At 36.5% G+C, this 16063-nt stretch overlaps 1 protein-coding gene across 1 annotated transcript; it reads right to left on the bottom strand.

The window, feature by feature from the left end:
• LOC145637287 (cysteine-rich receptor-like protein kinase 26) lies at window positions 1–3053 on the bottom strand. Its single transcript, XM_081688754.1, has 7 exons — window positions 2234–3053; window positions 1777–1896; window positions 1494–1615; window positions 1111–1324; window positions 790–1027; window positions 549–699; window positions 1–382 (listed from the first exon to the last, which is right to left on the bottom strand). The coding sequence occupies exons 1-7, from the start codon at window positions 3051–3053 to the stop codon at window positions 56–58; spliced, it is 1992 nt and encodes a 663-aa protein (XP_081544880.1). The 3' UTR covers window positions 1–55.
• Window positions 3054–16063: the final 13010 nt, after the last annotated feature.

Below are 16063 nucleotides of genomic sequence, written 5' to 3'. Positions count from 1 at the left end.
TAATTTGATTGATGATTAAACACAAACACTTTAATTTGATTCAACAAGCTTTAACTTAACGAGGATCAAGATAAGAGATGGAAGCCTCGTTTACAGATGCTTCATTTGATTTGTCTTTTTGACTACTAGAACTACTTGAGGGTTGATACATGTCACTAAAGATAATGAATGCAGGTCTCGAAGGCTCAGCAATAGACGACACTATGTTGCTATTTAGCATGAATACAACAGTAGACATATTAGGCCTGCTCGTTGGATTTTCTTGAACGCATAACAACGCGATTTTGATGCATTTTAAGATTTGACTCATTTCCCTCTGTAGTTGCGGAAGTAATTGATCCACTGCTTCTACGGCCTTACCTTCAACCCATTTCCTCCATGCCTGAAATCCGAAAACAAACTAATTAGTTCCATTTTCAATTCCCCTCTTTTAATTACTATCTTTTAATTCCTTGAAAATTTTATAGTGGTCGATTGAAATATATATGACTACCATAATGTTTTAATGAAACAAAAAACTTGGCAACATATTACGGAGTATTACTTACAAAGCTCGGCAGACTTTCTCCTCTTCCCCCATCTGAAAACTCAGAGATCAGTTTACCACTTATGATTTCCAGGAGTAAAACGCCAAAGCTGAACACATCAGACTTGACAGAAAAATGCCCCAGTTTCACATATTCCGGAGGCATATATCCACTGCAAATTGTAGCGCGTATGATGATTAGCATATATATTGTGGTTCCGAATATTGTGTAATAGCTGCAATTATTAGAACAGGACACTTACTAGGTACCTAGAACTGTGGTACTACCTCCCCTACTTTGGTCTGCATGAACAACGCTAGCCTTGCTGAAATTTGAAATCTTGGGGTTCATTGCTAAATCTAAGAGTATATTGCTGGGTTTCAAATCTCGATGGATCACTGTTACTTGAGAATCTTCATGTAGGTAAAGCAAACCTCGAGCAATTCCTAGAATTATTTTGTACCGTGTTTCCCAATTTAAGTGTGCGCGCTTAACAGAATCTGCATTCAATATATATATATATATGCTTAAGATTCACGTACATACATTTCAAGCTCTTGATGTTGTAAACATGAAGCCTTACCACAAAAGAACCAATCAAGACTCTCATTAGGCAGATACTCATAAATTAAAAACCTTGAATCCTTTTCTATGCAGAATCCTAAGAGTTTTACTAGATTTCTGTGCTGAAGATCGGCCAACAACCAAACCTCATTGTTGAATTCAAGTTCACTATGCCTGCCATTTATGGTGAGCTGCTTGACTGCTATTTCTTGCTCGTTATTGGGAAGCTTACCCTATATATAATGCAAGGAACGAACAATGTTGAAATCAATTTAGAGTAAGAAGATTATTCGAATTTACTATTTTCTCGGTTTGTCCATGATGAACTCTCTAAAAAATTAACATTACATTAATTGTATGCATTGCATAAGACAAAGCTAGCAATGATATCAGTACTCGTACCTTATATACTTTCGTAGGACTGACTTTCCCAAGCCTTTTAGCATTAGAGAAGCTATCTGTTGCATCTTGTATTGTGATATAATCGAATTGCAAGGAGTCAACACATGTTATCTGTACATTGTCTTGAAGGGGAAAGTGGAAAAATATACAACAGTTTAGAATTTATTTCAAGTAAGGTAAAAATTGTTGATATAATTTGCTACTCCTCTGTTTTAATAGCAAATTATATCAACAAATTTTGAAGTATTGATTTTGATTGACAAAGTATTGTAGTTGTACTTACTCCTAACTTGTTTATGTATCCTTTTTTTTCTTTTTCCCGAGAGCCACAATCCAAGTGCAGCTAAAGGAATAAGCAGGACAACAATGACAATCCATTTTTTGTGACTGTTCCATCCTTTTCCTGAATGACAGATAGTAATCAAGCAAAAAAACAACAACATATTTAAATTTAAGAATGGCACATCATATAATAGAATTAATGTTCAATGTAATGCCACGCGTTCCCAACACGTGATAATGAAGAGATGCGCTTAAGGGTGAACAATTAATTAATAGAATTTGGCATAAACTATCTATATAAATTAGATCTTTTACCATTACTATATCATTATAGCCTACCAAATTAGTCAGAGAAATATAAAAAACACGAAACAACGAAAATTGTTGCTATTGTGATGTGAATATATGCTATTATTCAAGAATTAATGAGCAAAAAATAAAAAATAAAAAAACTTCACCTGGCTTACTTTGGGAATGATTTGAAGGTGAAGCAGATGGGGATAAAATTGGCAATTGTGAATTACTAGACATGTTCATAAATAGATAGTTCTCAAACTCAAGACTGCATGACGGTCCATATATTCCTGCTCCAGTTACATTGCTATAGTATGACTCTAATTGTCTAATCCCCACTTGCAGGCAATCAGAACAATCTGAATTGGATAAATCAGGATTGCACTGCATTAATCCATACACTGAGAGAGAAGCAGTAACATTTTCAAATCCAATTGCAAATTTATTACGGGAATCCCCTGCAGACACGTTGTTTTTTAGTCCATCAAACAAAATCGAAAGCTTATACCTGAACTTTTCTACATCAGAGTCAGGTATCTTGAATTTATACCTCGAGCTTGTACAGTTGGGGCTGAGCTCTTTGATTCCAAAAATAGGCCTATTTGCATACCGTACCATACAATTACCATAGTGATACCCAATGGCTTCCTTTTGTGTGGGACAATCCTCTGGGAGCCTCTTGGTGGAGTCAGCTATGCAGTCTTGACAGTCAGAAACTGAAAGATCTCCCCTGCATACCGCGATTCCATAAACTTGGTTCGGGTAATCACCCACCGAAAATTTGTAGAATCCGTTTTCAATTTGGGTGGTGGTATATATGGTGGACAGAAGTGTGTTAAGGTTATTACGGTAGGCACTTGTGCTTGTATAATTGCCTGCGGAATCTATACAATTAATACAGGAGAATGAAGACTGAGCCGCGATGGAAGTAAGTTGTGTAAAGAAAACTAAACAGAGCAACAAGGACAGAATTGAAGGCTTCATTTTTGTTCCTGGTTTAATACTAATGATATAAATCATGAAATTAGCGGTATAACACTTGTATAGTTGTATTGCATATACTTTCGGAAGAATACGTACAAAACATTGATTGAGTGAGGTTTTGCAGTCATTTTCAATTATTCAGATTTGATTTGACTTCAAATTCCTGTCATATGATTTTTCATCGCATTTTATAAAATTTTAAGATTTTCCAAATTAAAATGGTGTTTCCATGTCATTTAAAATTTAGACTTTTCATTTTGGTCCATGTGTTTTCTTGACTCCTTCAATCACAAATTAAAATGTTGATCAGAGAAGATTCTATCATCAGAAGCTTCTAATATTCTGTTCTGGAATGTTCTACTGTACAGCTTAGCATTAGATATTTATTGCTTCTTGTCCTAGCTGGGCAGAGTTAGTTAGAATATGTAACTAACTATGCACGAGTATATCTTTTAGATGTATTTTTCTTCAGTTTTTTGCATAATAAAATTTCCCAAAATTAATCTTACTTACGTTTCTCTCAATTTTTCTTCTGATTCTAGCTTAACAGAATCAGTTTCATATTTAACAAGTTGCAGGATCAAATAAGTAAAATTCATGTGAATAGAACATATTGTTATTCAACTATCCAAAGATGTTACTTAAAGTTGTGCTAAAAGACTAACAAATTTACTTGAAGTTGGCCGACTCATGGAAATTTAAGTTCATCTTTGCAACACTTGAATGATTGACCATGAATTATTGCATCACCAATGGTGGACTTGTGGTTCAATTTATATATGATCTTGATTATACAAGTGTTTACGAGATAATAACTGAACCAATAATTAAATTTCTCTATCATTCTAATCTAAAATTTTATCCAACAAGAGATATCAAATAAACCGTGAATCTGTGATCTTCACAAACAATCTGTTTAACGTGGATGGAGATCAGTAATCGAATCATCATTTGTAGACAAACTCACTAATTGTCTTTCCTTATTATTATCAGAGTTAGTGTCCATAGTGGCATTAACACTAATTATTAATGAATCAGCTCTCTCTTTTGTGCTTCGACATAAGAGAGATCATGTATACAAGCTACAAATGGCGAAATTATTAAGGTGAACGTGTATTATAAGAATGTTATAACAACCGTGTTTGTTGAGTTCATACTTAAAGAAAACTCGAAAAAGAAAAAATTTATGAGAAGAAACTAATGATGAGAGAATGTGGAAAACTTTCTTTTGGTATGGTTGGTACTTGTTAATTGTAAGATTTTTAAATGCAAATATACTAAAATTAATACAACCATGTTGCCAAATTGTTACTCGGAATAATGGTACATTAAGCCAAATTTGGTTTCCCACTTGATAAAGCAGCAGCCCTTGTCCTACTAGGGACTAGTCACAGGTAGCACACATTGTTAGAAAGGACTACATTATTAGTCAATTGTAGAGTCTATTGTGAAATTATGGGGCTACCTTCCTAGAACGAACAAGCAACCTATGGGTGTTAATTATTGGTGGTTTTTAGAGAGAGGTGGAGCAAACAATTATGTCTTTTTTTTTTTTTTTTTTTTTGTGTGTGTGTTTGAGAAAACTATGATGTTGAATTGTAATTATCACCATTTTTTTTTTGGTGGCGCTTTTGCAAGTTTTTAGCTTAGTCAAGTTATTAACTTCAATTCCAAATTAATAAAGTGTTGTACTCAAAGTCAAAAAATTCTGAGATTTCCAGGCACAGGAAAAGTCCGTCGAAAATTTCCAACGAAGTAGTAAAATCCGTCGGAAACTTCTGAATGGAATTTCCTCGAAAAGTTCTTTTAAGCAATTAACAAAAACGCCGCGCCACCTCCACTACCCCCATCAAACCACCACCAGCCCCTCCACCCCATCAGACAACCACCATCCCCTACACTACCCACCATCAGACCACCACCTCCACTAACCCCACCAGACCACCACCAACCCCTAACCCTAACCCTAATCCGCCACCACCACCAGCCCCCACCCAATTTAAACCCCACCCACCCAAAACCCAAATCTACCCACCACCACCATGACACTGCAATCCAAAAAAACAACAAACAAATCTGACCACAACCAAGATTTACCCACCATAAATTCGACGACCCAACCCTAAAATCGGAACTCCAACAACTACCACCATAAATTTTCAAAAAAAAAATCCCAAAAAACAATTAACAAAATAAAATCAAAATTAAGAAAAAAAAACAAGAGATACATACCTTAATTTCACCAAACAAAACCATAAATAAGGTTTATTAGGCGAAATTCGACCATGAAAACTCTAGACCTAGAGTTTTCACGTTCCAATTTCACCTAAAAACCTTCATTTTGACCATGAGACTTTGAATTCCGTCGTTTCTCTAAGCTTTTTAGGGTCAAACCAAGAAATCCCACCACCCTAAGACAAAGAGAAGAGAGAGAAAATGAAGAAGGTGAAATTAAGAGAGAGAAGGAGGCCGGAATTATGAGGGAGGAGGCCAAAGAAGGAGGGAAACGGAGAAAGAGAAGAGGAGGGTGGAGAAGAAGATGAACCCCGACAAAGAAGAAGGAAAAAGAGAAAGAGGGCAAAGAAAGAGAGAGACGTGAGGAGAGAGAAGGAGAAGAGGAGAGAAAGAAAAATAGGGCGAAGAAGGAGAAATAAAAGGAAGAGGTGGTCTGGTTTAGGTTAAGAGGTTAAAGTTCTTTTTTTATTAATTACTTTCCGACGGAAATTCTGTCGGATATTTAAGTTTCCGACGGAAAAATCCGTCGGAACTGACTAATATTCCGATCGATTTAAATTCCGTCGGAAATTTCCAACGGATTATTTAAAGGAAAAATTAACATAAATAATCCAAACTATTAACCCCCTTCTCATTTTAATCTCAACTAATGTTTAAATCAGAATAATCCCAACTATAAGGGTCCCTTCTCAAATTAGTCCCACTTACCTACAACCTGTAATACCGGTAATTTTTTTTTTTAATCTTTTATAAGATAATAATTAACTTTTTATTTATTTAGTTTATTATTGTCACCCACCACCTACAACCCTCAACTTCAACCCAACCATAGCCACAACAAGCCAACCAGTAGTCCACCACCCCCAAATCTTGCAACCACCATGGACCCACCACCTCCTCACTGCCACAGTGCCAAAAAACCACCACCGTATACTACAATAACAACCCCATCCACCACCTCCGTATCACCCACCTCTCCCCTCCCTCAACCAGCGGCGCCCCTACCTCAACTACCTAACCCCACCTATGTCCCATTCGCTACCTCACCACACCATCAACTGCATCTCCTTCCCCTTCTGCGCATTTCATCTCCTCCTTGTTCAACCGCTCTGTTCCTCTCCCCTCTCTCAAATTGCCACTACTAAAATTCGGCCAAATTGCGACCGTCTCTGATGGTCACAGATTATAGTAAAACGGTCGCAATTAATAATTGTGGTCGTCGACGGTCGTAAGGTGGTGGTCGTTATTCACGTGGTCGCAGAAAATCATTATTCCGACCGTTTGAGGGTCGCAGATTTTTTGCGACCGTTTTTATTATTTTCAACAACTGTTTAGAAAACGGTCACAAAAATTAAAAATTGCGACTGGTTATATCAGCGGTCGCAATTTTTGGAATTAGCGACCGCCATAAGTCGTCGCTAAATTTTTTTTACAAAAAAAAAAAGAAAAAGGAAAATCGCACTACTGTACTTCACATCCAGCCTCACCAACCACCGAAACCACCTTTACCCATCACCTCTACCAACCCAAACCACCTTTACCCACCACTTCTGCCCTCCCTAACCATGAAAACCCACGGCCGCTCACCTGAAACCACCTAACCCACCACCACCACCACCGCCAACCCAAACCACCTTTACCCACCACAACTCCCCACCCTAACCAGTAAATCAACCGTCGCTCACCTGAAACCACCTCAACCCAACGCCGCTCACTCGAAACCACCTCAACACCGCTCACCCGAAACCACCTCAACCCAACGCTGCCCACTAAATTATAAAAAAATTAAGAAAATTACCCACAAAATCAGAAATAAAATTATACAATAATTATACAAATTACAGAAAATTACCCACAAATCAGAAATAAAACAATAATATAGATCTTTCAAAATTATAAACTAAAATTACAATAAAACAATACAAATCAGAAATAAAACAATAATATAGATCTTTCAAAATTAAAAACTAAAATACAATAAAACAATTATACATAATCAGAAATTAGAAACAATAAATCTAGATCAATAATATAACCTAAATTAATTATCAGATCTAGAAAACCTTGACTTCTCTTAGGCTCGTTCTTGTGACGGTGGAGGTCTTGTTACAGTGTGTGGTCGTGACGGTGGCAAGCAGCGTGGGGGGGGGGGAGAGAAATCACCGGAGAAGCTTCTAATTTGAGCCAAAGCTTGAATGAGCAGCGATTTCCGGCTTCTTATTCTTCAATTCTCAAGTGCTTTGCTTCATTTTTCGGCAGTGAAATTTAGAGAATTAGGAGATGAGAGTGAAAGAGGAGTGGCGTGAGAAGGATAGAGTGGAGATAAGGAAAATGGAGGAAGAGGGTCGGCTGAGAAGAGAGAGAGAGAGAGAGAGCCGCTATTAACAAAAAAAATAGGGTTAGTTTGGGTTGGGAAGCTTGAGCCCCTTATATACCGTATTTAAAAAATTAGTAAATAAACAATTACGACCGCTAAAACGGTCTCAAATTTTATAATCTGCGACCACCTTATAAACGGTCGCAAATGGTCGCAAATTGCGACTGTTTCTATAACGGTCGCAATATTCGCAATTTGCGACCATTTTTGGCGGTCGCAATAGAATTGTTTTTATTTATAGAATTATTTTTAACATGTATGTTATTTTAAAGAAATTTTTAAATACCCTTGAGATTGTTCGTTAAATAGCCTAAAAACGGTCGCAAATATTATAATTTGCGATCGTTTTAATGACGGTCGTAAAAAATCGGTCGCAATTTGATCGAAGTTTAGTAGTGTGCCTCCATTCTCTTTCCTATCTCCTTTTCCTGTTCAGCTTGGTGTGATTGATGTCGGTAGTTGGTAGTGCTTGCTGGTGATTCATGGGCGGGGTGGTAGAAATGATGGTTTCGGTGGATGGGCTTGGCTGGAAAGATTCTTTTGGTGGATGGGGATGGATGTTAAGGTGATTTTAGTGGAAGGACTAGGTTGGGTAGGTGGTGAGATCAGAACATTCAGAAGGTGGTGGTATGAATTTAGATTTAAGAGCATGTGTGTGTGTGTGTATTTTTTTTTTTTTTTTTTGTAAAAAAAATTATAATAATGTGAATAATAAAACAAATAATATGTTGAAAAATGGCTCAATTTACCTGATTAACAGGTTAACAAAAGTTTGAAACTAATTTGAGAAGGGACTCTTATACTTGGGATTATTCTAAATTAAATAGTAGTTGGGATTAAAATAAGAAGGGAGCCAATAGTTTGGATTATTTTTGTTAATTTTTCCTTATCTTATTTCGTCGGAAATCTCCGACGGAATAAAAATCCGTTAGAAATTTCAATGTTTGCGACGGAAAAATGTGTCTATCGAAAATCCGTCAGAAAACAACCTATTTCTAGTAGTGTAAACAAGTATCACTACAGACGAGGAAGGAATTATTAATTTACAATGAATGATGGAAATAAGGTTGTTTAAAGTGCGGTTTAGAACACACAAAACCGCAAAGGTTTGGTGCGGTTTGCGAATTGAAAAGTGCGGTGCAGTTTTTTTTGGTTTGGTGCGGTTTCTAGGAAAAATTAGACCAAACCGCAATTTGATGTCATTTGCTATATAAAAGAGCGAAAAAGTATGAGCTAATCTATGACTAATAGCTAATTAAAGGTTAGAGAAAAAGAGTTTAATAGTTGAATTTTTTAATTAATAATCTCAAAATAAAATAAAAGTTTTGCTTTTAAAAAATAATTATAATTTTAAAAAAATTATGGTTAAATCGCAAACCGCACCACACTAAACTGAGTTTTGCGGTGCGGTTTGGTTAGAAGTGCGATTTTTCAAAAATACAAACCGTAATTTTGCGGTTTGCTGCATTGATTGGGATTCAATTCAAATCGCACCGCGAAGACGCTAGATGAAAATTAAAAGCTTTCATTACCATTACTATGGAGTACCAAAAAGCGGGTGAATACTGACAGTTTTGTAGCAATGACCATATAAAACTAACAGCTTAGATAACCGTCACAAATTAACTACGGTCTTAAAATTGCACCGAAATCCAAACCATCGTTAAATACTGTACCAACACTTTTTCTCTCATCGTTCATTCCTTCTTTTTGAAAAAAAACCCTAACCTCTGTCCTTTCTCTTCTCTTTTAAACCATTACCTCCGTTGTAGATTTTTAAAGGAGCTTCCATCGTATTTTACCGATGGAAATAAGCCTGAACCAACTTATTTCCCTCTAAGGAATAAGTTTTCAATTTTCTTCGAAAGATAAGGTTTTTTTCGATATCTTTCAAAAGACGAAATTCCTCCACCTCGTTCAAAAACCAAGTGTTCTTTGAGCTTGGTATAGTCTTAAGTTATGCGAAACTATGATTGGTAAGGTTTGCTCATATTCAAGTTACGAATAGGTATCCCAATAATATTATTTTCATCCTAGAATTACGAAATGATGATAAATCTACTTATAAAGCCTCTGAGACAACAATTCAGAATATGCCGAATTGTTATGTCTGTACATACACTACCTCCATTTCACTATGAGCAGCAATTGAAATATTTTTTGTCTCACAAAAAATATTCAAATGTTGTACCCTTAGCTTGTTTAATTTTGTTAGATATGTTTATGTTGTCTTTAATTAATAATTGTAGATTTTATATGACTTTAATTAATGAAAATTAGTGCCATATGAGACAATTTTCTTTTTAAAAAAAATAAAAAAAATCAATAATTTATCTAATTTTCTTTAAGTTAGTCTTGATTTTTTTTTTTTTTATTTTAATTTCATGTTATTAATAATGGGTCTTAAATAGAGGTGTCAATACCAATGTGTGGGTCGGGTTCTTAACGTATGAAAGTTCAGTTAACGTATGTTACATTGTTACGTTGAAGTTACGTTGTAGAATATGTGATTGATCATTGTTAATGCTGTTATAAATTTATTCAATTCGACAAAGATATGACCAACTAATTCAGTAGCGAGTTAACTTGTACGTGTTGGCTGGAGTTGACGGTGGAGAGTGTGGAAATTTTTGTGCGTGGGAGACTAAGCAAAATGATGAATTTATTATTATTATTATTATGAATTTATGGTTAAAGATTTACTTCTACAAGCGTATAACTTGGATGTTGGATGACTATTTCAATAAATTTGGAATTCAATTTTGTTTGTTAGTGCCCAAAATTAGTGGACTGAAGTTGTTACTTTTTAGTGCCCTGGTGACGTAGAGGTGTCTAAATCACATCCAACTTGACTCGATTTGAATTTGACCCGAAAAATATCCAACTCTAATTTTGACTTGCATGGACACAATAAATGATCAAGCCTCAAGTTTATCTAATTTTGACTTGCATGGACACAATAAATGATCAAGCCTCAAGTTTATCTAATTTTGACTTGCATGGACACAATATCCAACTAATTCAGTAGCGAGTTAACTTGTACGTTGTAGAATCTATTGTCATTGTGCACAAAGTTGAAGTTGTCTAAGCTAGGGTGAGAAAATTGCCAAAAGGGAAATGGGGATCAATTCATCGTTAAGTTTGAGTTGCACATATTTTAACCATAAACCATATTTGAAAAATTGTTTAGTTGCTTTAATAATAAACTACATTCTTCTTAATTAGATCAGATGATTGCTTGTTTAGTTGAGTTGATTAACATGGTATGATTTCAAATATCGATTTTAGTTATTTAAATTTGTATTTAATTACTTATTGTTGAGCTAGTATATGATCAAAAGGTTATGAGTTCAAATCTCATTCACCCCTCCTTAGTCTCATGTTGCATCTACACTTTATGCCCAACAACCTCTCATGTGAAAGATCATGATATAGTATAAAACATATTTTTGAAATTCAGCAATCAACATAGGCTTTTTGTTGAAATTTTAATTGAAATATGTTTATTAATCTATGTTCGCTTTTGTTTTGATTAGGCAAGCTTGCTTCAGGTTAGTACGCAGTAGGTTTCAATACATCTTTCGAAATAAAAAAGATCGAGCTACTATTTTTCAAGCGAAAATCCGATTATATTTGTCCAATGATCACCATTCACCTCTTACCATACTTTAAAGTTTACAAAGTTTTGATGAAATTAGCCAAGTATTATCAGGTTCAAGCTATTAATTGTGCAGCATCGCCACTTTCTCCAAGTCCGGAAGGCCATCTTCAAGTCTTGAAGGCCATTTGTCCCGTCATGGAAGCTTTTATGCGATGGTGGATGAATGTAGCGCAAAAGGAGAACCTCCCATGGGTTATTCATTCTCAACTGGCCTTCTTAGTAGATCCCACGCCAATCCTCCCTCAATTGAGGACCATCTTTACTTTGACCTTGGAGCCAATCAAACTATCAATGGTAAGCACAACGGATTTTCTAATCATCATTCAGATCCAAAGAGAGGCGATGCAGCTACACATAAGGCGAATTGCGTGAAGGATGTCGATTCAGGGGGCAGGGATCTTCATGCGGTCCATGGTGTGGTAAAGGTATCTGACTTCTCCTTCTTCATTTCCGCAACATATGCTAAGCTAGTACAAAATTTAAATCTAGATGTGATTCTTGGGCTGATCTGATTAATATTAGTGGTCATTTTCACTTACCTTGGCTAGTAATTGGTGATTTTAATGAGGTTACTTCTCAAGCTGAAAAATTAGAAGGTAAACCTGTTAAAACTAGGAGGATAAACAAATATGTTGAATGCATGTCTACTTGTGGTTTAGTTGATGCTGGTTTTTGTGGAAACAAGTTTAATTGGTCTAATAAAAGAAGAATCAGACCTATTATGCAAAGGCTAGATAGAGCTTGGATAAACTCTGAGTGGATCCAAGCTTTCCCCCAAACCTCTGTCCTCCACCTTCCTAAGGAAAGTTCAGACCACTGTCCTATCCTTCTCTCCACTGATCCCATTATGAACCCCACATCTGTCCCCAAGCTGTTCAAAATGGAATCTTTGTGGTACTTTCACCCTGGCTTCTCTAACTTTGTGGATACTAAATGGACCAACCTCACTGGCTCTCTCAGTGACAAACTTAATGCCATTACCTCTTCTATTCTGACTTGGACCAAAGAAAATGTTCCTAATTTTAGGAAAATGATTAGAAACACTCTTATGAGGATAGAGGGTGTCCAAAAGGCCTTAGAGGATGAACCTAGCAACCAATCCCTGCACAATCTGGAAACTAATCTAAGTTCTACCCTAGCAAATGCTTACAAAGAAGAACAAGCTTTCTGGGCAATTAGGTCTAGGATAACTTTGTTGAATGAGGGTGATAGGAATACTAGTTTCTTTCATAAGTCTTTCCTTATCAAGAGAAGAACCAATAAGATCCAAAACCTCAAAAACCAAGTAGGGGAGGAAGTCCCTAACCACCTCTTGTATGACCATGTGTCTTCCTTCTTCACCTCCCTATTTACCAGTCAGGGTTGCTTCATACCAGATGACCAACCCCCTGCCCCCACCTCAGCATTGCCCTGCCCCCCTCTATTGGAGAGGTCTACCAAGCTGTCTTCTCCATGGGAAAATTTAAAGCTCCTGGCCCTGATGGGTTCCACCCATTCTTTTTTCAACAGCATTAGGCCACCCTGTGGCTTGACCTTTTCTCTTTCTGCCACTCTTATTTCACCAGCAAATCTCTCTCCCCCAAGGACAAATAACACTTGCATATCCCTCATCCCTAAAGTCCAAAACCCTGAATCCATCAAGCAGTTCAGGCCCATTAGTCTGTGCAACACCTCTTACAAAATTATCACAAAAATATTAGTGCATAAGATAAGGTCCCTCTTGAACTCCATCATCTCCCCAAATCAAAGCAGCTTCCTGCCAAGGAGGGGTATGAGAATAATTACATTGTAGCATCTGAAATCCTTCATTCTATGAAGAAAAAGTCTGGTCAAAAAGCATGGTTTACAATCAAGATTGACCTTGAGAAAGCCTATGACAGACTGGAGTGGGAGTTTATCCAATTTTGCCTTACTAGAACTGGATTTGATGAAGATTCAATACATCTTATCATGCATTGCATTACAAATCCTGTTTTCCAGGTTAAGGTCAATGGGATAAACTCACAAAATTTCAGTGCCTCTAGGGGAATAAGACAAGAGGACCCCTTATACCCTTATATTTTCATAATCTGTATGAGTTATTTGTCCTTCCTAATTGAGTCACCATGTCAAAATGGTTCTTGGAAGCCCTACAGACTTAGGGAGCACAAAACTCCTATTTCCCACCTCATGTTTGCTGATGACTTGCTTTTATTTGGTGAGGCATCCCCTGCCACCTTAGCAAGTATGCAATCCACTTTATCCAACTTCTGGGATGTTTCTAATCAGTGTATGAACACTGCCAAAAGAAAACTTTACTTCTCCAAAAATGCATCTCCTTTCATTAGGGACCTCATCACCTCCACCCTTAGCATTGCAGAGAGTGATGATTGATAGCATGCTATTTTGTATGATTATTGTAGACACCCATTTGTGTCTCCCTAAAACCAAACCCGGTGATGAGTGCCTTTTACGTCGGATCATAATCGAATGAAACAAAAGTGTGGAAAGGTCTAGTGTTGCGGAAAGTTTTAATTTCTTTTTCTCTTCTCCCTGTTTTTGAAAACTTTATTTTAAGAAAACAGCCAATCCAGTTTGGTTGGTCCATGATATGGGTCCAATAGTGGTGTAGTTGGATGGGGCTTGCAAAGACCTTTCCAACGATATATTATAAGCCCGATTCCGATGAATATTGAGGAAGTTATGGCCAATTTACTAAACTGGGCTCGGTTTGAGCTTTAAGTACGGCCTAATGATCTAGGGGAGGGCCTAATATAATTTATCATTCCTAATACAATTAGGAATGGTTTTAGTCTTCTAGAACATTCTAGAAGGTCTTTATCATTCCTGATTCAATTAGGACTCTTCAGAGTTTTAATCAAGATCAAATAGCATTTTCGGTTGAAATTATATTATTTTATCTTCCAGTACGGGAAATTTATCAAATTTTCGAAAACTCGTGGAAAATCAGTTTGGCGTCCAACCCCAGGCCTTGGCGCCAGGCGCTAGCCATTGGCGCCTGGCGCTAGCCACTGGTGCTGGCGCCAATTAGCCAAGGCTGGCGCCAAGGTTGTTTTGCGATCTTCAGACTCTGTTTTGTTAAATTATCTTTTTTGGATGATTTTCTCTATAAATATCGTATCAAAAACTCCATTTTCATTCACCAAGAATCATCAATTCTTTCTTCATTCAAACAATTCATTCTTTCATCAATTTTTATATATTAAATCTTTAGAATAAATATTCTTTCTTGCCTTTTAATACAAAATTCCGCATTCACAAGATTTAAAAACACCTAGCCATATTCGAAGTTGCCTTCGCCCTAGACGTGAAAGGTTTAATTTCTGAGGGTTTGGTCCCAAATCTCTCTTTCAATTATTTAATTTAATTGTTTGATTATTATTTTCCTTGAAGTTACTAACGTGTGTATTTTGTTATTAGAAAGAGGTACGAGGCATCCAAGTAAGTACTTTAATTGATTTTATTGATTTATGATGTAGATATCATATTTATATTGTTATTTTGATTCCTAGTATCATGTCTAGGGTAATTTTAATATTAAATATGATTGTTATGATGCCTTTTATTCTCTTCCTAATATTTATGATTGTTAGTATCATGTTAGGGCTAAAGCTTTGATTTTTATTGCTTAGTGACATGCTAGGGTTTGTTATTAATCTTGTTAGTATCATGCCTAGGATCTTGCTATTCTTTAACATGATTATGATTATTATTAATTATGATTCGTGATTATTATTTATTATGTTGCTTGATATTATATTTATTCTTTATTGCTTGATCACCTTTGATGCATGTTTAAAGGGAATTTGTACTTGTAATCACGCTTAATAAGATAATTAATAATCTTGTTAGGGTTAATATGATTATAATTCAAGTGATCGCCAATAATAGATTTATTTGTGCATTAATGTTCAACCAACATAGATTAAACAGGTTTAGGGTTAATCTTATTGATTGTATGTTAATCAGAAAGCGCACATGAATACGAGCAGAATAAAGTAGAGGCCTATCATTAGGGCAGGTTCAATCTCTTTTAGGTTGGATTTGTACCTTCATCCCCGAACCCTTATTTGGTTCATGACCTTATGGAGTTGACGATCTCTTGGATCGTTAAGGGGTGTAACCTTCACCTCGTGAACGGTTTACAAGTTCCTTAAAAACTTGTTGGCGACTCTTTTGCTCTATCTTCTTCCCTTTTGGACGCCACCGTACTTTAGTGTATGATCACAGTGGGGTTCAAGCTAGTGGGATTTTTAAAGGCTTGAAACTATTCCCTACAATTATAGAGTGGTTTTTAACGTTGAATATGTGAGGAATTGATGCCTTAGTTCATTATTCACTATATTTTTATGCAATTTTTGTGTATCCTATGCTTCACGGGTTGTTAGTGTTTTTGTTGAGATTTTAGGTCCAAAGACGACCAATTGAAGCCTATGGATGATGAACCAAGGTTAGAAATAAGAAGATGATGGAAAGAAGCCAAGGAAAAGGAGCCAAGTCAAGAAGAAAGAGAGATGTGCAGTGGAGAGGCCTCTCCATAGAGTGGCGCGACCTCTCCCTAGGAGCGGCCTCTCCAGGTTAGTGGAGAGGCCTCTCCACCCCGCTGTTGTAGCTACTGCCAAACTTGGTAGTTTCAAGGATTTTGTGAGGAGAGGCCTCTCCAACTTTATGTCGCAGCCTCTCCACCTATTTGGAGAGGCCTCTCCACCTCATTGCTGAACTTCCTGCCTCACTTGG

Source organism: Chenopodium album, chromosome 6, assembly GCF_948465745.1.
Source record: "Chenopodium album chromosome 6, dcCheAlbu1.1, whole genome shotgun sequence".
Taxonomy (NCBI): Eukaryota; Viridiplantae; Streptophyta; class Magnoliopsida; order Caryophyllales; family Amaranthaceae; genus Chenopodium; species Chenopodium album.
The sequence above is the reverse complement of the archived record's forward strand: the minus strand, read 5'-3'. Positions and strand labels throughout refer to the sequence as shown.